The 22,042-nt window shown below is 46.0% G+C and overlaps 1 protein-coding gene across 2 annotated transcripts; it reads left to right on the forward strand.

Annotated features, from left to right (window-relative positions):
* The first annotated feature begins 1,359 nt into the window (after positions 1-1,359).
* On the forward strand, positions 1,360-17,909 carry ETV7 (ETS variant transcription factor 7). Of its 2 annotated transcripts, XM_032804855.2 has the most exons (8): positions 1,360-1,543; positions 8,057-8,189; positions 9,191-9,355; positions 12,847-12,969; positions 13,648-13,863; positions 14,877-15,019; positions 15,167-15,267; positions 16,389-17,909. In XM_032804855.2, the coding sequence occupies exons 1-8, from the start codon at positions 1,538-1,540 to the stop codon at positions 16,504-16,506; spliced, it is 1,005 nt and encodes a 334-aa protein (XP_032660746.1). In that variant the 5' UTR covers positions 1,360-1,537; the 3' UTR covers positions 16,507-17,909. The 2 variants fall into 2 exon arrangements, with proteins under 2 accessions (XP_032660746.1, XP_032660747.1); XM_032804856.2 differs by lacking the exon at positions 12,847-12,969.
* Positions 17,910-22,042: the final 4,133 nt, after the last annotated feature.

The raw sequence follows: 22,042 nt of genomic DNA on the forward strand, positions 1-22,042 counted from the left end.
ACCTGATAAATAAAGGGAGATTCTTTTATACAGATACATTGTTTATTGAGGGTTAGAAAGACCTTGAGACACATTCTGACCACCTTGGACTTTATGGTAGTTACTGAGCTGCGTAATATGGCTACTTAGAACATCACAAGAGCTGTCGCTAGAAATCAGATCCTACTCATTTAGCTGAAGTGATAAGGGCCTGCACTTTCAGAGCAAGCTCAGAGTTCTTTCCCTGCTGTCTGAAGGATTTTTTGATAAGCCCCTTCTACTTGAAGGAAAGGAGACTCTCAGTTAACTTCTAGCAGAAGGGGGTCTATGACAGTTGTCTAATTCTGATGCTATCCAGTATTAGACTGGGGCGGATACTTACCAGCTATTTCTTGTTTGTATTATCTTGGCACCTAGGAGCTACAGGTGTGGATCAGGACCCCATTGTACTAGGTACTGTACAAATAGAGAGTTACTTTCACACCCCCTTTGTAAATCAAAGCTGGTCCTCAAGAAGCTAGGACACACAGCCTTTCAATTTCACATTGAACTAACCAACCCTGATTACCATTGATTTCACAGCACTCCCTATGCTGCACAGCAGGGGCATTCAGAGCTATGCTGAGGGAGGAACTAGAAATCCCTGTTGCTAAAATAGAACCTGCAAGCCACTACCACTTAAGCTAAAGGGGGATCCTGGATATGTGTTAGCAGTATAGGCACTAGGACACTATGGAGCACTTCTGTTTTCATCCTGTAGGCGGCAATGACACCAGCTCATTGCAATAGGAAAGGCAAACTTTGCAGGAAGCTATAACAAGGATATTTGGGCTGGGTGCAGAGAGATATGCAAGGCTAGTTCCTGGTATGATTAAGGTACCCAGTATGTCTGACAGGCAGGTGTTTGCCATCATGTGCCACACACAAATTTACAACCCATTTACGGATGGGCTTAGAGATGTGAGGGGGACTGTAAAACACCCCCCTGCCTGCAGCTGCCAAAATCCTCCAGCCCAGAAGTGTCTGCCTCGTGCCCTGAGATGGCAGTTCCCTGGCACCAGGCAGCTTAGCTGGTGGCCACCCTGCAGTGCTTAATTTGTAATGAAAGAGACAGCAATTGAGGTGCCAGGGCTAGGGACTGCCAAGCCTAGAGGCGCCAGGACTAGGAACTGCCAGGGTTTGGCACAAGCCCTGCCACCTTGATCCCACTGCCATCCACCCAACCCTGCGCCCCCAGGTCTTTGCAGGGCGGGGCATCGCTGGGAGCTGGCAGGAGGCCAGGGCGGCATGGGGAGGGGGGACGCCGCTGTTGCCCCGGGGCTGAGCGCCTGCTTCTCTCAGATCCGGTTTGTTTCGTTTTCGTTTCCCGGAAGGATCAGACCAGCGACCACACACTGTTGTGTCTGCGCTCGCGAGTGGGGGACCAGGCAGCCCGGGGCGGAGGGAAGGGATCGCTCCCCAGCTGGCTGAGTGGGGGGGATCTGGGGGAAGCCTGCTTGAGGAGCAGCGGGAGCGGAGCCCCCCAGGGCCGGAGCTGCACCTCCCACCTCCACCTGCAATGCAGGTAAGAGCTGAGCCACATCGCTGCTGCAACAGCCACCCACCTCCCCGTGCACTCTCCCTCCCCGCAGCCTTCCTTCTCCAGTCCCCACAAGCACCCCCCGGCGGCTTCCTTCCCGACCGCATCCCCTCAAACAGCCCGGCTAGCTCACCCCCCTCCCTAGCAATATTCCCCCCTTCAAACACTTCTAGCAACCTTCCTCATACACCCTCGCTAGAAGTCTCTGCCCCCTCAGTATAGCTTTCCCCCCAAATCCCCAAGCTGTCCTAGCCCCTCTACTCTGCCCCCTACCCCCAGACTCTTACAATCTTGCTGAGGCTTCAGATCTTGAAACATTCTGATCCTCCTTGCTCTGTATAAGCCTGTAATTAACAAACACTGGAATTCCCCTTCCTTCCTCAGGGACAGCTCATAAGGGGAAGGAGGCAAAGCAGACTAGATCATGCTTCGGTATATAGAGCGTGGACCAATATACTAGTATTATGCAGAGAATAATTTTTTTTTTAATATCTCCCCCATAATTTTACAAGATCACCTTAACTTAGAGCTGCTGGAATACTCCATGATTTAGGTTGTGTTTCAAGGTAAGTTTTATGAAGTCTGCAGCAAGCCTCCATAGACCCCTTGAAGAGAACCCATGAGAACTAGGGAAATGAAGGGGCCTCATACACTCTAAAAAGGAGAAAATAAATGGAATAATTAAGGCTGCTTTTCTGGTCTCCCAAGAATACTTGCAAATTGGCAGAATATCAACCACCTGGATTTTTTTCAAAAGGGTAAATCTAGCTGCAATATAGTTGAGCAAGGGGAGAAAAAAAAAAACAAAGTTGGAAAGTGTCTTTCCAGAAGAGAAACATATAATTTATCTTGCTAATCTTTCACTTCTATTTTTCCTGTAGCCTGTTGCTTAGAATGAATCTGAAACATGCTTCATGTTGCTGTAAAAAGTGTTTCAAGTTCATGCTGGATTGTCTCCTAGTAAATAGAGATTTTTTCGTTTTGTTTTGTTTTAAAAGCAGATAAACAATACTACTGCTAATAAAGCTAATAACAGACCCGCTGAAAGAAGTGCAGAGATTAATTTTGGAAGGATCTTCCTGGTTTGGACACAATTAACACTAGGCATTAAAGACATTGTCCACATAAAGTATGAGACTTCGTAGTTCCATAATACACAACTACTCCATAAATGGAAATGGTGCATCTTCTGCTGCAGTTATAAATTGTTGCTCAAATGTAATAGTGTGGCTACCTTGGGCTGTGTTATGAAGACATTGAGCCCAGGAGAGATCATAAAATATAAAATATTAGGGTTGGAAGAGACCTCAGGAGGTCATCTAGTCCAACCCCTGCTCAAAGCAGGACCAACACCAACAAAATCATCCCAGCCAGGGCTATGTCAAGTCAGGTCTTAAAAACCTCTGAGGATGGAGATTCCACCACTTCCCTAGGTAACCCATTCCAGTGCTTCACTGCACTCCTAGTGAAATAGTGTTTCCTAATATCCAGCGTAGACCTCCCCCACTGCAACTTGAGACCATTGCTCCTTGTTCTGTCAGCTGCCACCGCCGAGAACAGCTGAGCTCCATCCTCTTTGGAACCCTCCTTCAGGTAGTTGAAAGCAGCTATCAAATCCCTCCTCACTCCTTTCTTCTGCAGACTAAACAAACCCAGTTTCCTCAGCCTCTCTTTGTAAGTCATGTGCCCCCAGCCCCCTGATCATTTTCGTTGCCCTTCCTTGGGCTCCCTCCAATTTGTCCACATCCTTTCTGTAGTGGAGGGCCCAAAACTGGATGCAATACTCCAGATGTGGCCTCACCACTGCCAAATAGAGGGGAAAAATCACTTCCCTCGATCTGCTGGCAATCCTCCTACTAATGCAGCCCAATATGCCGTTAGCCTTCTTTGCAACAAGGGCACACTGCTGACTCATATCTAGCTTCTTATCCACTGTAATCCCCAGGTTCTTTTCTGCAGAACTGCTGCTTAGCCAGTCAGTCTCCAGTCTGTAGCAGTACATGGGATTCTTCCATCCTAAGTGCAGGACTTTGCACTTGTGCTTGTTGAACCTCAGATTTCTTGTGGCCCAATCCTCCAATTTGTCTAGGTCACTCTGGACCCTGTTCCTACCCTCCAGCACATCTACCTCTCCTCTCAGTTTAGTGTCACCCATGAATTTGCTGAGGGTACAATCCATCCCATCATCCAGATCATTAATAAAGATGTGGAACAAAACTGGCCCCAGGACCGAACCCTGGGGCACTCGCCTTGATACTGGCTGCCAACTAGCCATCAAGCTGTTTATCGGTACCTGTTGAGCCTGACAATCTAGCCAGCTTTCTATCCATCTTAGTGTCCATTCATCTAATCCATACTTTTTTAATTTGCTGGCAAGAATATTATGGGAGACCACATCAAAAGCTTTGCTAAAGTCAAGATATATCACATTCACTGCTTTCCCCATATCCATGCCTGACCACAATCAGGTTGGTCAGGCATGACTTGCCCTTGGTGAATCCATGTTGACTCTTCCTGATCACCTTCCTCTCTTCCAAGTACTTCAAAATGGATTCCTTGAGGACCTAATCCATGATTTTTCCAGGGATTGAGGTGAGGCTGACCTGTCTGTAGTTCCCCAGATTGTTGTTCTTCCCTTTTTCAAAGATGGGCACTACATTTGCCTTTTTCCAATTGTCAGGACCTCCCCTGCTCACTATGAATTTTCAAAGACACTGGCCAATGGCTCTGCAATCACCTCAGCCAATTCCCTCAGCACCCTTGGATGCATTAGATCTGGACCCATGGACTTGTGCATGTCCAGCTTTTCTAAATAATCCTTAACCTGTTTTTTCACCACTGAGGGCTGCTCACCTGCTCCCCATACTGTATTGCCCAGGACAGCAGTCTGGGAGCTAACCTTGTCTGTGAAGACCGAGGGGAAAAATAATACATTGAATACTTCAGCTTTTTCCACATCTGTCACTAGGTTGCCTCTCCCATTCATTAAGGGTCCCACACTTTCCCTGACCTTTTTCTTGTTGCTAACATACCTGTAGAAACCCTTCTTGTTACCTTTCACATCCTTTGCTAGCTGCTACTTCAGTTGTGTTTTGGCCTTCCTGATTACACCCCTGTATGCTGGAGCAATATTTGTATACTCCTCCCTAGTCATATGTCCAAGTTTCCACTTCATGTAAGCCTCCTTTTTGTGTTTAAGCTCACTGAAGATTTCTCTGTTAAGTCAAGCTGGTCAACTGCCATATTTGCTATTCTTTCTGCACATCGGGATGTTTTGTTCCTGCACCCTCAATAAGGCTTCTTTAAAAATACAGCCAGCTTTCCTGGACTCCTTTCCCCCTCAGATTAGCCTCCCAGGGTATCCTGCCCATCAGTTCCCTAAGGGAATCAAAGTCTGCTTTTCTGAAGTCCAGGGTCTGTATTTTGCTGCTCTCCTTTCTTCCTTTTGTGGGGATCCTGAACTCAACCATCTCATGGTCACTGCTGCCCAGGTTGCCACCCACTTCTACTTCCCCTACTGATTCTTCCCTGTTTGTAAGCAGCAGGTCAGGAGGAGAATGGCCCTGTGCATGTAGATTAGAATATTCACATTGCCAGTAGCTCCTCCCATGAATGCACCATTCATTCTGGCTGATACCAGGTTCGCATCTTTAGGCTCAACTAGAGTGACACATACTGATTGTGTGAAGGAACTGCCTGCGGCTGAGGATCCTTGCTTTAGAGTCTGGATGTTCCTTGGCAGCTTGGAAAGGTGAGAAAAGTGTATGGCCAACTTTTTAAAAAAGTGGCTAGTGGTTTTGGGTGCCTTGGTTTGGAACTGCTCAATTTGTGTATCTTTGCACCTGATTTTTGGAGGTGCTGAGCACCCCCAACTCCAAATGAAGTCACTGGGAACTGCAAGGGTGCGGCACCTCCACCATTCAGGCCCAAGCTGGGCTCCCAGAAATTAAGGTGCCCAGAATCAGTGGCTGGTTTAGAAAATTTGGCTAAATCTTTTTGCAGGGTGGGTAGTAAAGTTCCCAGGGAGTGAAATCTTTTCCAGTGTAAAGTCAGCTCAGCAATTGGTTAGAACCACATTACTGGGATTCAAAGGGGGAGGGGAAAAGACTACTTCCTTGCACATTTCACAATATAATTTGGATTGGATGCATAAGCCCATTACTCTTCATGCTACTTTTTATGGACATGAGAACAATTGATCAGTCCTCTTAATCTTCAAATATGTAAAGACCTGTTATCAGTTTCCCCCTGTCCCTCCTTTTCTCAAGGCTAAAGATGCTCAGTAACGTTTTCTCATAGGTCAAGTTTCCTAAACCTCTGGACTCTCTCCCATTTGTCCACATCTTGAAGTGTGGTACCTAGAACTGGACATAGTACTCCAGCTGAGATCTCATCAGTGCCAAATAGAGCAGGACAATTACCTCCACTGTCTTACATATGACATAATGCACCTGAGAAGGATATTAGGCTTTTTTGCACCACATTTTTGACTTGCATTAAATCTGTGATCCACTATAACCTAGCAGGTTATCTCCAATTTTGGGATTGTGCATTTGATTTTTCCTTCCTAAGTGGAGTACTTTGCACTTGTCTTAGTTGAATTTCAGATGGTTGATTTCAGACTGGTTCTCCAGTTGTCAAGGTTGCTTTGAATTCTAATCCTCTCCTCTAAAGTGTTAGCAACCCCTCCCAGCTTGGTGTCATCTGCAAAAGTTTTATGCACAATCTAGACTCCATTATCCAGGTCATTAATGAAAATATTAATACTGGACCAGGATAGACCCCTGCAGTGCCCCACTGAGACTAGTTATCAGTCCCTCCAGCTTGACAGCAAACCACTATCTAGAGTATGGTCTTTCGACCAATTTTGCACCCACTTTAAGCACGTTCATCTAGATGACATTACCCCTAGTTTGTCTATGAAGATGTCATGGGAGACTAGCAAAAGCATTACTAAAGGTCAGGATCTCAGGTTTACAACTTCCCCCCATCCACAAGGCCAATAAAACATGTTCTGGATTAACAGAAGTGACGGACTGGGTTTGGAATGATATTTCCTCCCCACCTCCAGCAAATTGGCAGGGACCCTTTTCATGATCCTCCTCCCCCCTTCAGCACTGAACAAGGATTATCCATTAGAATCAGGTGTGCATACCCCATATAATCAATTCCCAGGGGATACAGAGGGAACTCTTACAGCAGATGGATGGTCTGGGGCTTATGGTATTAAATGCTATTCTGACAGGTCTAGGTTAATTCCAGGCTTTGCCACAGCCCCCTTGTGGGACCTTGGGAAAGTCACAGATAGGCAGCACCTTTGAGGATCTGGGCCTTGGTCTGGCAATGTATAAGCTCTCCCATCTAAGTGGGGGTAGCCCTACCTCACAGGATGTTGGAAGGATAAACCCATTAAAGAACGTGAGGTCTTGAACACTATGGTAAATAAGGCCATACAAGGGTGGGAGTTGCCATTTATGCTGAAATTGACAAGAGAGGTAGAGGGAATACAGCTAATAAATGGCTGCCATTGCCATGGTATCCTGAGCATCTCACAGTCATTAACAGAATTAACCTTCAGCCACCTGAGTGAGGTAGGGAAATATTAGCTCTGGTTTCTTTTTTTTTTTGAGGCAGAAGGTAGATTAAGTGACCTGCCTACGAGCGCTCAAGCAGCCTGTTGCTGGGCTAAGAATTGAACTTGGGCCAGCACCCTATTCACTAGGCCAGAGGGGTCTCAAACTGGGGGTTGGGGCCCCTCAGGAGGTCCCAAGGTCATTACATGGAGGGTTGTGAGCGGTCAACCTCCACCCCAAACCCTGCTTGCCTCCAGCATTTGTAATGAAAAGAGTGTTTAATTTATTTGGGGGGGTGTCGCACTCAGAGGCTTGTGATGCGAAAGGGGTCACCAGTAAAAAAAAAAGTTTGAGACCCACTGCACTAGGCCATCTTTCCTAGACATATAGCTCCTTCCATCCCACAGATCAATTCCTTCATCTCTGGACTGTGACCATGGTGTGGTTAAGAAATATAGAGCCAATGTTAAAGTTTAGGGAGAAATTAGGGAGAGAGTGCAATTGCCCCAGTGACTTTTGATCAGTACCTGAGGGTTAAAAATCCTTCCCTAGCCTGCTCTTGCAGCAAGTGAGGGGGAATCTGACCACCTCAGACAGTTAGCACTTCTGATTTATGTCTTGGGCGTAAGATGGCACTTCCAGGAACACAGCACTGATTCAGGACTGACTCAGAGGAGAGTACCCTAAACTGAATCAGCACTGGTTCCTGCAGTGGATTTTCCCTGATAGTGTCCCCTCCACCTACCATACCAGGCTCAAGTTTGCTGAGCTTTTGAGGGGAGGTTACAAGAGGATACCTGCATTAAACAGAATAATGCTACTGTTTGAGACTGCTTTAAAAAATATCCATGCTTGGGCCCAGCATCAGGGTACTTACAGCTGGTGCTGTTCTTTGTCAGTTGACGTGTTAACCTCTCTCCCCCAGGGTGAAGTGACAGTCAGTTCTTCTGTGAGCCCTGTAACAGCAGCTTCCTTACCACTGCAATCACAATCCAGGTGTGCAGCCTTCTCGCAGCCAATCAGTGAAGGCGAAATCTTCAAATTACCAGGCAGGCTCAGTGAGTAGATGGTGCCTTGTTTAATGGCCTACAAATTAACATCACTGAGGAGGTATTTTATAAAGCACTGTGCAAAAGCTACAGCCCACTACGTAGGACACCAGCATAATCTGACTTCTGGGTCTTCAGTACTGTACTGAAACCTCTACCCCTGGAGTTAAAGGAGTAACTCCATTAACAAATAGCACTAGTAGGCTGTTATGCTCCAGCTGACCAGTCACTAGAAGGTGGAACAGTACACACTGTGCTCATATTGGTTTCACAAACATTAGTTACCTTAGAAGTGGCTAAGTCATCCTCATTTCACAAGTGGGGAAACTGAGGCACAGAACAGTGAAGTGACTTTTCCCAAGAAATGGGACTCTTAAGTCAGTTCCTGCTGCCTTGATTTCCTTCCTCACATCCTTATGTCCCTGACCTTTCCAGGACCCAGGCATGCAAACTCTACCTTACCTTTTATGTGCATGTGTATGAGGCCAAAGGGAAGTAACACTGACCAGAGGGTTACATGAACTCTTCTTACTGTCTGTACAGAACCTAGGGTAATGGGACCAGGATGTCAGCTGGAGCTATAGGTTCTACTGTCATGTAAATAAGTTGGTCTAATGCCAGTCACTGCTCTCACCAGGGTGTGAGGATGCAGTAAGGGCTGTCAAGTGCTTTGGGAGGAGATAAGGCTAGTTATACTCAGAGGCTGGGATTTTCAAACAGGCCTCAGAATTAGGCACACAGCTCGTATTGTAACTGTGCACACAGTTCCTAGTCCTCTGAGAATCTGAGCCAGTGATGTTAGGAGGAGTAAGTGGATGATACCAGAGCCAAACGTTATCCATCAAGCTCATCTGTACTGCATTTTCTCTCTCAGGGGTTTGTTCTGATTTATTGTAATTAGAAAGTAGTTCCTTTAGAACAGAAGTTTGATGCTGGACAAGATCAGTGTCTTGTCCCACCCCTGTTCTCGCTGGGGCTTTATTTCAGAGATTGTTCTTGCTTGGTTTCAGGAATCCAGCCCTCACTGTGGAGCAAGGATGATGTGATTCACTGGCTAAGATGGGCTGAGAAAGAATATTCACTCCGGCAAACAGACGAAAGCAAGTTTGAAATGAACGGAAAAGCCCTTTGCATTCTCACCAAGGAGGATTTCAGATACAGGGCTCCTAGTTCAGGTCAGAGGAAACAATAGTCTTTTGTAATGACACTGCTGAATGTGCTGTACAATGCAGTCCACAGGATAGGGCATTGGGCTGGGATTCTGAAAAACCTGGCTTCAGTTCATCCCTCTGCCACTGACCTGCTGTGTGAGCTAGGGCAAGTCATTTCCCCACTCACCTGTTGTCTGATTAGACTGTCAACCTTTCAGGGGAGGGATAATTTCACCATGTGTCTGTACAGAATCTAGTACCATGGCACCCTGCTCTGGGGGGAAGGATAGCTTAGTGGTTTGAGCATTGGCCTGCTAAACTGAGGGTTGTGAGTTCAATCCTTGAGGGGGCCATTTAGGGATCTGCAGCAAAAATCTGTCAGGGATAGTACTTGGTCCTGCTGTGAAGGCAGGGGACTGGATTTGATGACCTTTCAAGGTCCCTTCCAGTTCTATGGGATAGCATATCTCCATACATTATTTGGAGCATCTTGTTACTGCAGATAAGGACAGTAACAGAAAGTATAAAAATCCTGCCCAGTCTTGTTTTGATGCCCTGAGGAAAGAGGGAAGAAACAAAATCACAGTGCAGAGAGCATCCCTACCAAGCCTTTCTCACCCATCTAGGCTATAGCTAGACAGATTACAGGAACTGCCAAATTAGATTAGACCACTGATCCATATAGTCCAGTTTCCTACCTCTGGAAGTGTCCCATATGGAATGCTTCAGAGACAGGTGTAAGAACACTGCAGTGGAGAACCTGCCTATGAAGAAAGTTTCTTCCTGACCCATCTGTAGAGATTGGCATATGCCCTGAAGCATAAGGATCTCTTTTAATATCTAAGAACTCTGGATGTTCTCATTCATACAAATGTCAGTTGTGTTTTGAATCCTGCCTTGTGTTCTCAGACACTGTCAAGCTGTCCTTCAGTGGCTTAAGAGCATGAGTACCAAAGGCAGATGGTTAAGAATCATGCCCCCAACCTGGTTTTGAGTTCTAGAGTTAAATTTCACCAACCAATCAAGTGTAAGCACCTTATGTGCCAGAACAGCCTTAACATGGAACAACAGACAGTCCCCTCAGTTTCTCCCATCCGTTTTGCCACCCAGGGAGTGGTGAAAGTAACTGAGGACATTTACTGATACGGGGAGGGGGAAGGGAGCAGCTCTGGCCCCTGGAAGGGGCAAGGCCTCAGGCAGAAGGGGGCAGGGCTGGGGGGTCAGCATCCCCAAGCCAGCCCTTCCAGGCTACCTAGCCCGTGCCACCTGGGGCTCCCGTGTTGATTTAAAGGGCCCAGAGCAGCTGCTGTGCCCCTCTGCATCCCTGTAATGCGGGGCAGGCAGCAACATTAAAGCACTGCCACAGGAACAGACCATCCTTAAAGTGCTGTGACAGCGCTTTAATGTTGCTACCTCTTCCCCTGCCCCCCGCTCCCCCTCGGCAGCCTTGCTGACAGAGGAGGCAAAAGGGACAGAGAGGTAGGCAATACATTTGCAATAGAGGATTCCTTAAACCAAGGATCACAGCAATATTCAGGTTATTCCTAGTCAGAGGACCGCGGTAAGTGGCTGGATCTCTACTGTATTTTTTCTCAGGGGTTCTGTTTTGATTTATGGTAATGTTAAAATGGGTCTTTTAGAATGGAATACAGTAGAGATCCAGCCACTTACGCCAGGTCAGTTGCACTTTAGAACTCGCATCAAAGACCATGCTTGCAGCCAGTCCTAGAATAAGCTATCTAAAGACTTATTAACTAGGAAAAGGAAGCAAGAGAGAGTAATTTACGAGGTTAAGCAGGTGAACATACACACACACACAAATGAGTTCCAATCTTAAGATTCTAAAGGTAACAGAAGCTTTATAATAAATAAGCTCAATATGTCCTTTAGGGCTCTTGTTTAGGTCTAGAAAATGTTGTTCAAGCAGCATAGAGATCATTTCCTCCTAATCAGGGGTTTTTATTTCCTCCTTCCTTGGGCTCTGAGCTGCAAACTCAGCTGAGAGAGGAATTCACTTGCATGACTCATCTTCATGGGGTGGGCAGGGGAAGAATAAACAAAGTCTTTTGTCCTTTTTAATATTCCGCTCTAGTTCATCTGGAGTTATTGGGCCCTCCTTCGGGCTGGTCTACACTGGCCATTTACAGCGCTGCAACTTTCTCACTTGGGGTGGGAAAAAATACCCACCCGAGGGCAGCAAGTTTCAGCGCTGGTAGCTACACCTCTGGTGGAGGTGGGTTTTTTTTTATTATTAATTATTAAGAGCGCTGAGATGTGTGCCGCAACCACACAATCCACGTGAAAGCGCTGCCATGGCAGCGCTTTAGCATTGCCATTGTAGACTAGCCCTTATTGACCAGGACAGTCTGTTGGAGACCAGCATTTCACACTAGTTAATGTCCCTCTCCAGTCTGATTTACAGAGTTACAGAGATGTACAATACAAATGCTTGAATATTACTTACAATATGGGATACAGTGTTAAGTGAAATTAATGCATGCAGCAACACACAAGCATTCCATAAACACGTTTTTATAATTTAATACCCATTTTAATAATGCTAACACACAGGTGAGTTAGATTGATTCCAGCTGTGTATTTGTCAGTGTTTCGTTGGGATGTGGGGACCTTGCATGAGCTGGCACCTGGTTTGCCAACATCACACACAGGCCATACATAGTTCTCCTGCAGTTTCAATTAGGTATAGTAAGTTTGTTTCCTATACTGAACTGCTGTGTAAAGTTGTAATGCACTCTTAAAAACAGCTGTTGTGTTCCACCCCAGAGGTGGCTGCAGTTTCAGTGGGGGTGAACTGACCCTTTGTAATTTGTCTGTTAAAAGTTTGAGGTCCTTTGGGGTGCAAGTGTGGGATATGCCTGTCAAGAAATTCACAAGGGTGGAGGGAACAGATGGTGGACTACTTGAATTCTGCTACTGCACATGGAGAAGACTCCATAATTATTTGCCTTACGGTAGCACCAGAGGCTCACACCCAGCTCAGAGCCGTTGTGCCTAGTGCATTGTACCTGCACATAGTAAGAGACTGTCCCTTCTCTAAAGGGATTATAGTGTAATGAAACAAGATTGACAAAGGCATCAGCCCCCTTTTGCCGACGGGGACTAAGGCAGAGAGCCATCAAGTGCCTGGTCCAAGGACACTGAGTCTAGAAGATCTGAGACTATGGTGAAATTCTATGCCCTTTGTTAGCACATCATGTTACACAGGAGGTCAAACAGCCCCTTCTGGCCTTAAAAATCTCGCTCTTGATGGTATCTGAGTCTAGTCTAGTGCCTTATCTACAAGACACACTTTCACGAGAGTCCCTTAAACTGTGATGGACTGGGCAGCAGCTAGGCACATGGCTAGAGACCACATGACAGCGGAGGATGTGTGTCAGCTTTCCTTGTCCATTTCACTGTGCAGTGTACCCCTTGCCCAGGCAGACTGCTGTGATTAAACACATTTCAGACCCTACTAATCCAGATGCACCCAAATGTCTTTCCTTTCCCCACAGGTGATGTTTTGTATGAGTTACTCCAGTACATTAAGACCCAGAGAAGAGCCCTGATGTGCAGCCCTTTATTTAACTCACCCTTTAGGGAGGCAAAACACATGCAGATCCAGAGCCATCCAGAAGGTACCGTGCCTATTTAGGAGCCTTCAGTGGATGTGGGAGGTGGGGGTGGGGTTCATCAAGGAAACAAGCCTGTCAGCTCTGTCATTTGCATGTTTACATTTTTGTCTGAGGGCGGCAAGGCCTAGTGGGCTGAGCACAGGACTGGGGCCAGGGAATCCCCAATTCTAATCCCAGCTCTGATAGACTGCAGCCATCAGCAAGTCACCTGGGGGTGACAGTTTCAGCTATGGCCTCTAATTTTGAGTTGCCTCAGTTTTTGGAAGCCCAGCTTTTAGATGCCTTATATGATGTTTTGTCCTAGCCTGATCTGACATTCTTCACTTTCCCTTCCTGGCTTCCTCTGATGACTCACTATCTACCCTCCTCCTATCCAGTGGCTCCCTACCATCACCTCAGTGCCCTTTCAGTTCCCCACTGCTTCCTTCTGCAACAGTTCCCCTCCCTTAGGATGGCCCAATAGACTCCATTCTCCACTTGCATGCACTGAAGTCAGCGTTACACTAACATCAGTGCCAGGAGAACCTTGTCCATCATCCCCCTGGAGCAGACATGAGGCATGGACTTTGCCCAGAAGTCCATCCTAGCCAGTCTGTGCTCCATATCATACTGGTAAATTGTTCTCATAGGGTCATCCTGGAAATACTGTAACAAACAAGGATGCGTTGGGTTTCCTTGCAGGTGTGAAGTGCAGGTTAGAAGTTTCCCCAGCTGCAGTCCCCTCATTGTCAACGAGCTGTCTGAGCCATGCAGAACAGCTCAGGTCTCCTAGCAAAGCTTCCTGTACAGCGGAGCCACTTAATCTCTCTCATCACAGCCCAGAAGTCAGCTACAGGGCAGAGATCATCTGTTCTTTTCCCAATACATCGCCAGCCCCAGTCGATGGAAAAATTGCAGGTGAGTATTAATTTTTAAATCCTCATCCCTGTGTCAGACAGGCTCTCAGCAACTGAAAGCAGCAGTGCATGAAAAATAAGATGCCTGGGGATGTAAACAGTTTCCATCCAACAAGGAGCATACAAGAGGTTTCACTGGGAAATCTAGGTCTATGCTTCCAAAACTCAGTGGTGAGTCCAGTGAGAGCAGCCAACTTAGAGCTGCAAGGATGACTTGAGACTATCACCATTACTGTATACAGTTAGAGATGAGTCCTGTTAGGTGTCCTTGCCCACACAGCAGGTCAGAGTCTAAAAGCCTTTGTTATTCTAAAGATGACAAGAACAAAGGTAAGATCTCTTGGAGAGAGCACAGTGTGTGGGGCTCATTTGCCTCCTGCTGCCCTACTCGGAGCAGAAATGACAGCTGTATTTGTCCAGTGCCATGCCTCTGGGTGAATTATTACAGTAGGGGTTGAACGCAGAACCTCTGGTTTTAAGATCATGAGTCTACTAGCTCAGTGGTTTGAGCATTGGCCTGCTAAACCGAGGTTGGTGAGCTCAATCCTTGAGGGGGCCATTTAGGGATTTTGGGGATTGGTCCTGCTTTGAGCAGGGGGTTGGACTAGATGATCTCTTTGAGGTCCCTTCCAACCCTAATAATCTATGATTCTACTGCCAGCATTAAAAGGACCAGCTCTGTTAGCCAAGTTAGCAGGTTCAACCTCAGTACATGACCCAGCCATCACTAAAAAGGGACAGAGTGCTACACAGTATGTGAGGGTTAGACAGTCTCCCTGGCCGGGGAAGCTTATCCCATGCTTCTGAGGTCCAGAGCAATGAGTCTGTGCCTCAGATTCCCTATCTGTAAAATGTGATTAATAATAACTACCTCCTTTGTAAAGTGCTTTGAGATCTAATGTAAAGCACTATATGAGAGGAAGGTATTACTGAACACTGTCTGCTGATTGGCTGCAGATTGTGTGGACTCTTCCTAGCTTAAAACTGTCAATGTTTTCTTCTGTTAACATGCAGACTGCAGGTTACTCTGGGATTATGTCTATCAGCTCCTCTCTGACAGCCGGTATGAGCCATACATCAAGTGGGAAGATAAAGAAGCCAAGATTTTCCGGGTTGTTGATCCTAATGGACTTGCCAGGCTCTGGGGAAATCATAAGGTAAGTCTGGCTGAGAATCAGCTGGTCATTCCTTAACTCTCAAGTACCAGGTCTTACTTGTCCCCAGGTTAAAGAGGAAGTGCCTCACCTCCTTTTAGAGCCTGATCCTATGGGTGCTTTGTACTGAAATGTATTTTATTCTTACAGAACCGGGTGAACATGACTTATGAGAAGATGTCAAGAGCCTTAAGACATTACTACAAACTCAACATTATCAAAAAGGAACCGGGACAGAAGCTGTTATTTAGGTCAGGGATTCTCAAGCTTTTTCTTTCTGAGCTCCCTCCCCCAACATGCTATGAAAACTCCAAGGCCCACCTGTGCCACAACTGTTTTTCTGCATACAAGAGCCAGGGCAAGCGTTCGGGATTTAGCAAGCAGGCCAAGTGCCTGGAGCCCCACAACACAGGGGCCCCACAAAAGCTATGTTGCTTAGGCTTTGGCTTCAGCTTCAGGTGGCAGGGCCCAGGACTTCAGCCCCATGTAGTGGGGGTTTGGCTTTCTACCCTGAGCCCCAGCAAGTCTAATGCTGGGTCTGCTTGGTGGACCCTCTGAAACCTCCTTGTGGTTCCCCATGGGGCTCCAGACCCCTGGTTGAGAACCACTGATTTAGAGGACATAAGTCAGACAGCTAAAATGACCCTATAAAGAGAGATGTTACTAGTTAATGGGAAAATTGCTCAGCTGCCTTCATCCATCCTGTGCATTGAGTGCTCTTCATCTCCTTAGATCTAAAGCGTCCTCAAAAAAGTTAGAGCCAAATTCTCATCTCAGTTATATTGATGCATATCCAAAGTAATTGCACTGGAGTAAATGGAATTGCTCTAGATGGACACTGCTGTTAACTGAAATCAGAACCTGGTCCAAAGCCAACTTCCACCCTTATGCGCACACAGTTCCCGCTAAAGCTGCACACATCTTTGTGAGAGCAGAAGTTGGCCTTCAGGCCGAGTTAAACACGGGGGGTGGTTTTGGTTTTGCAAAGCCTCAGTTGTGAGCTTTTCTCTGCAAAGCCAAAATCTAGGTCCTGTTTTACAGGCGTCTAGGGCTGGGATAAGAGGTTCTGATTTTGATCTATAGACTAGGCTCATGGGCCCAATCCTGTCAGAGGCTGAGCTCCCTCAACTCCTAAGGAAGAGATGAGGGTGATGAGTATCTTGCAGAATCAGGTGCCTTGTAAGTTGCCCAGCATCTTCTGAAAGCTGCTTCATGCCCTGATCTCTTAAGGCCTGATCCAGAGCCCACTGAAGTTGCTGCAAAGGCAACAATTGACTTCAGTGGACTTTGGATCAGGCCCCTCTTGAGCGCACAGGGAATTTTGGCTGCTCTCGATCTAGTGATGCCAATTCTCAAGTGTTTTTTATTTCAGATTTCTGAAGAGTCATGGGGAGATACTACATGACAAATCAAGCAAACTAGAGCAGCTGGAGAATGAGGAGCAGGAAGGACTGGATTTTAAGGAGGACACACTGGCGGTCTCACCCTAGGAAATCTGCAGCATGGTGTCTAATGTGGGAACATGCTATCCTATAGACAAGCTTTTATTCCACTGTGAAGAAATCAGGATGTCTCATGCTCTGACAAGAGGCCAACTTTCTCTTATTGGCTGGAAGTTAAGGGCTTCAGTACATATTCTAGTCAAAGACCATTAGCAGCAAAGGTCATGCACAGAAATGGTTCTCCAGTCCTATGTAATCGGAGATCAATCTGTGGTCTGGTCTTTTGCTTGGTTGTTTTTTCTTCATAGGTGCTCTTTGTTCTGTTTCATTTTTAAATGATCAAATTTGGTACATTATGGACAATGCTCATTCTTCGAGTCTCAAAACTAGTCCTTTTCTTGATGGCCCTCAAATCAGCAAGACATCCCCGTTCAGCAAAGTACTTAAGCACATGCTTGACTGCTCTCATTAATAGGGATGATCTTACGTGCTTGCCTGAATCAGGGTCTTTGTCCCTGATGCAGCAACAGACTGGCATGCATGTCTAACTTTAAGCCTGTAATAGTCCCATTGACTTCACTAGAGCTTCTCACATGCTAAAGTTGGATGGGTGTACCTTGCCGAATCAGGGCTTAAGTGAAGATTTATGTAGACTGAAAGGGTTCTTTAAGCTGCACATTTAATTAATTTCACTCTATTAATACTACATTTATGATTAGCAGGCCATGAAAAAGTGACATTACAGGAATGAACAATGACGGGAACACTTGAGAATGACAGATCGGCTGGCTGTTTCACTGGCATAAGTGAGAAGAAGTAGGCTTGATAACTGCAGGAGGATTCAGAGATGCATGTTGCAAAAATTGAGGGGTTATTTGGAACTGGGGTTTTGATCTGGTACATTAGAGAAGTGGGCCAGACATTAATTTCAGATTTGGACCAGAACTTCAAAAACTCAAATTCCAATCCCCCAAAATTTGGGGTTTGTTTATCTCTTAAAAGAATGAATGGACCAGATCCTCACCTGGTGTAAATTAAATTGCCATAGGTCCAATGGAGTGATGCTGATTTATACTACCTGAGCATTTGGGCCAAAGTGTTTACACAGTCTGACAGCAAGAGAGGTTCTCATGTTAGATGTCCATGCAATTAGTTCAAACATTGCCCTGCAGTATTTTTGACCGAGATACTGCAACTCAGCATTAAGATCCTGGAAGTGAAACTAATTAATCTGATTCCAGTGTCCAAGATGAGTCATATGCAGAACCCAAACAAACAGCAGAAGCCAATTTAGATTTTACAAGTTCATTCCTTTTTAATAATCTCAGGTGTTACTAGTAACACAGGTAAGGACATACATGCATGCAGTTTTTAAGAGGAGTTAATCTGACAATATCCATTTATAGTTTTATAGATTTCTTCTTGTTTAGGGAATAAATACCACTGATTGACTTGCTTCACTCTATTTATTGGTGGTGACTGAATGGTGAGAGATTAAGAAGCCTGCAGATTTGTCAGTTTACTCACAGAGCAGGTCCAGTGTAGGGGCAATGAGAGTTGGCTGCCACTGCTGCCATCTCAACTCTAGAGGGTCTATCAGTGTTTAACTTAAAAATCAGTGTACAAAATAAGGTGAAATCAATAGGATCCTTGCCCTTGATTTCAGTAGCAGCAAGATTAGGCCCTACATAATACATCAGAGAAATGTAGGGCTGGAAGGGACCTCAAGAGGTCATGTAGTTCACCCCACTGTGCTGATTCAAGACTAAGTTAACCCAGACCATCCCAGACAGGTGTTTTTTAACAGCCACCAATAATGGAGATTCCACCACCTCCCTAGGTAATCTGTTCAGTGCTGAAGTATCCTTATCATTGGAGAGCCTTTCCCAATCTTATTGCCATCTCCCTTACCGAAGGAATTGGCTTAGTCTGCTTGTCCGACCCTTGGTGGACATGTAAAGAGGACCATGATAAATTGTTCAACAACCCTTTACCTACTTGGAGGTTACCGCGTTCTCTCCCACTTCCTCTTTCTTCTCTACACTAAACATGCTTAGTTCTTTCAACCTTTCCTCACAGGCCATGTTTTCTAAACCTCTGATCATTTTTGTTGCTCTCCAGTTCTGAAGACTGTTCCATCTCTAGGAGAGGACATGTGGCCTAGTGGTTAAAGGAATGACTCTGAAAGTCAGCATTGCTGGGTTCAGTACCACATACTCCATGTGACCCTAGGCAAGCCTCAGTTTCCCCATGTGTAAAATAGGGATTGTAAAACCCATCTCACAGGAGTATGGCAAACACCTATGCATGTGAGTAACTTTATTCAGGCATGGAGCATTGAACTCAATGTGTCAATAGATACATGCTGATTTACACTAGCTGGGGATATGACCCACTGTTTGTAAAGCTATTCATGTGACCAAGCATTACTGGATCAGGGTCTACACTTATTAAGCTTCATATCGGTGCTGAGGGCCAGCACAAGGGCCACACATCAATAAGTCTCATCTTATAAAATGCCCAGAGATTGGGTGCACAAAAGGCCATAAAGAAAACGCAAAGTGCCATCATGTTTTTGCCAGCCTGCCCAAGAGCTTGTAAAGCACTAACACTATGCACCGGTCTGCAGGAAAAGACAACAACAATCCCCCTCCCTCTGACACCAAACATCTATGTTTTTAGAACTTTCTCCCTGAGGCAATTAGAGTGGTTCTCATTTGATCACTTTTCTTTTTTAAATAAAGAATTGATTCAAATGAATGCCCCACAAATTGGCGTGCACATGCTTGGCTAATGAAATGCCTTTCATAAGCTGTGTAAATCATGATGGCTCTTCCAAGATAACAGTGTGGCTTGTGAAGATATTTCCTGAGAGTGAGGTTTGGAGGGATGGCTTGTCACTGTCAGACAGTTCTTCCCTCCAATTTGGCCAAAAATAAATACAATAAAATCAAGGGGGAGGTGTATATACATTGAGGAGGCAATTTCTGTGCATGCAGCAAGATGCTGAAATAAAGCCCTGTATAACGGCTACAAACAGTGGCTGAGATCCCAGACTGTTTTACCCACGCTTTATGCAGCACTAAAAGTAGCCATACCCAGGGCCCACTCCTCCATTGTCCTGCACCGTGTTACCATTTATACGAATGCAAATGCTACCGTATCAGAAAGTCAGGCCCTACAGCAGGGGTCGGCAACCGATGGCATGTGAGCCGATTTTTAAATGGAGTGGGTACCTACCTTCTCCCTGGTTCTGGCCCAGGTAGGTACCCACTGTATGTGGGCAGGGCCGGGACCCCAGACTGGCAGCAGGCTGAGCGGGTCCAGAAGCCAGGAGCCTGGCTGGCAGGAGCTGGCGAATGGAACCCCTGAGAGGCAGCAGGCTGAGCTGCCAGTCTGGGGTTCTGGCTGCTGGACCCTTGCCAGCTGGGGTCCCAGCCGCAGGCCCCGCTCAGCCCACTGCTGGCCTAGTGGACCAGAACTCCAGACCAGCAGTGGGTTGAGTGGGCCGGTGGCGTAAGATCAACATTTTAATTTCATTTTAAATGAAGTTTCTTAAAACATTTTTAAAACCTTGTTTATTTTACAATACATCACTAGTTTAGTTATATAATATAGACTGATAGAGAGACCTTCTAAAAAACATTAAAATATATTACCAGCACATGAAACCTTAAAGTGAATAAAGACTTGGCACACCGCTTCTGAATGGTTGCTGACCCCTGCCTTACGGAGTAAATTGCTGTGATGTGTAGGGGGAGTCTCTGGAGACTCCTGTGCAGCCCTGCCACCTGTGGCCAGTGTAGGTGGTGTGATTGGGGAGAAAGTCTTGGCCAGGATCTCATTGCACCCTGAAGAACCCAGCTGTGGTATTAGCCCATTGGTGAGTAGTGTAAGGGAAGCCGTCAAGGATGGGGGTGGAGCACTATTCCATGCCCCCCTCCTAACTTGTGCTTAGTCTCAGCTAACAGTCCAGAGGGTGCTCAGAAACTCTGGTGCTAGTGTAGTATGAATGCTGAGAGAGCTGCTAAATTCTAGAACGATGTGGAATGTCTATCCCCCACAACATACATGCATCAAAAGCTGCAATGCACATTGCTGGAAAGATAAACAACAAGTGGCTCTGCAGCTGTAAATTGGCATAGCACCATTCAAGCTAGTTTACACTGGTTGAGAATCTGTCCCTAAGAGTGCAATTCCTGCTCTTGCTCACACTGGTGTAAATCAAGGCTGACTCCAATAGAGTCAGCAGAATGTCACCAGGGAAAACAGGTGTAGACTAAAATTAGAATCCGGCTGAACCACTTCAGGGAAAAGCATTAAAATTCCATTCATATTTGAAATCCCCCATTTTCTTCACTGAAAATGGTCCCTCTGTTGACCTTTACATTTTGGTTGGCTGCAAAGTTTATTGCCTGAACCTCCAAAGAATTAGTGCTCAGAAGGTTGACATGCAGCAAACACGACCTCAGATACAGCCCAGAGATCTGGACTCAGAAGCAGTATTTTAACATCAACACGATACGTACGTTTTTCACCTGCTATGTGCCATGTAGCAGCATGACCAGAAGCGTTCTCCAAAACGCTGGTGGGGAAGTTTCACTTCCACAGAATTAATGTCTCAAACAACATGCGAGTTCTAAACAACTCCTTGGAGCCATCTGGTAGCAAGATGCTCAGCTAGGGCACCCTAGGCTTCAGTCTTCACCACCTGAGGATCTAGCAGGATCTAACAGAGGAGAGAGAAGCATTGGCCACGCGCTTGGTCCAAGTAGCCCAGAATTTTGGGACCAGTTCTTTGGGACTTAAAATCTGGGAATGAAACTCACAAATCAGCACAGGGCCTGGGTGTTACAAGCATGCTCAGGCTTTGGATTGCTTCTCCTTGCAGGGGTGAATTTCACCTCAGAGGAAAGTAGAAGAGTCCCTTCTTTCTTAGGGTGAAATCCATCCCTGCGGAGAGAGTCAGTACAATGCTTGTGCTGCACTGAAGCCCAATTTTTAAGGCTTAAAGGGCACCCAGGTGTTTCATAAAGGAGGATTTCATCCTTGCTCAAGGATTTATCTCGCTTTGCTCCAAGGCCTTCCCTTTAATACAGTGCATTAGTGGTAGAAATATTTCTCAACCTACCTTGAAGAAGGAAAGATAAAATGATCTAAAGAATTGGGCAGCTCAGGGGCCTCGGGATAATACCTTTCACTTCCAGGCCTGGTCTACACTATGCGTTTAAACTGATTTTAGCAGCGTTAAACCGATTTAACGCTGTACCCGTCCACACTACAAGGCCCTTTATATCGATATAAAGGGCTCTTTAAATCGGTTTCTGTACTCCTTTCCTTGAGGGGTGCACTAAATTTGCGGGTAATTACATATTGGTTTAGGGTTAGATGTGGCCGGCAAATTCGACAGATCGGCTCCAGGCGGATTCCCACAACTGAAACCCTGTGGACCGCTTGGACAGTGATCTGACTCGGAATGCTTGGCAGTAAAAGGAAAGCCTGTTGATTAAGATTTTTCATTTCCGTATTGCCCGCACGGAGTCGTGATAACAGGTGGCTATGCAGTCCAAACCAAAGAGCTTCA

The sequence above is a fragment of the Chelonoidis abingdonii genome, chromosome 4, assembly GCF_003597395.2.
Source record: "Chelonoidis abingdonii isolate Lonesome George chromosome 4, CheloAbing_2.0, whole genome shotgun sequence".
NCBI classification, from domain to species: domain Eukaryota; kingdom Metazoa; phylum Chordata; order Testudines; family Testudinidae; genus Chelonoidis; species Chelonoidis abingdonii.

What these genes read in the sequence shown, in the direction of transcription:
- ETV7 (XM_032804855.2), top strand. An exon ending in ATACAGGGCTCCTAGTTCAG is followed by an intron (nt 9,356 to 12,846) that starts GTCAGAGGAAAC and finishes CTTTCCCCACAG; the next exon opens with GTGATGTTTTGTATGAGTTA. An exon ending in AGTCGATGGAAAAATTGCAG is followed by an intron (nt 13,864 to 14,876) that starts GTGAGTATTAAT and finishes GTTAACATGCAG; the next exon opens with ACTGCAGGTTACTCTGGGAT.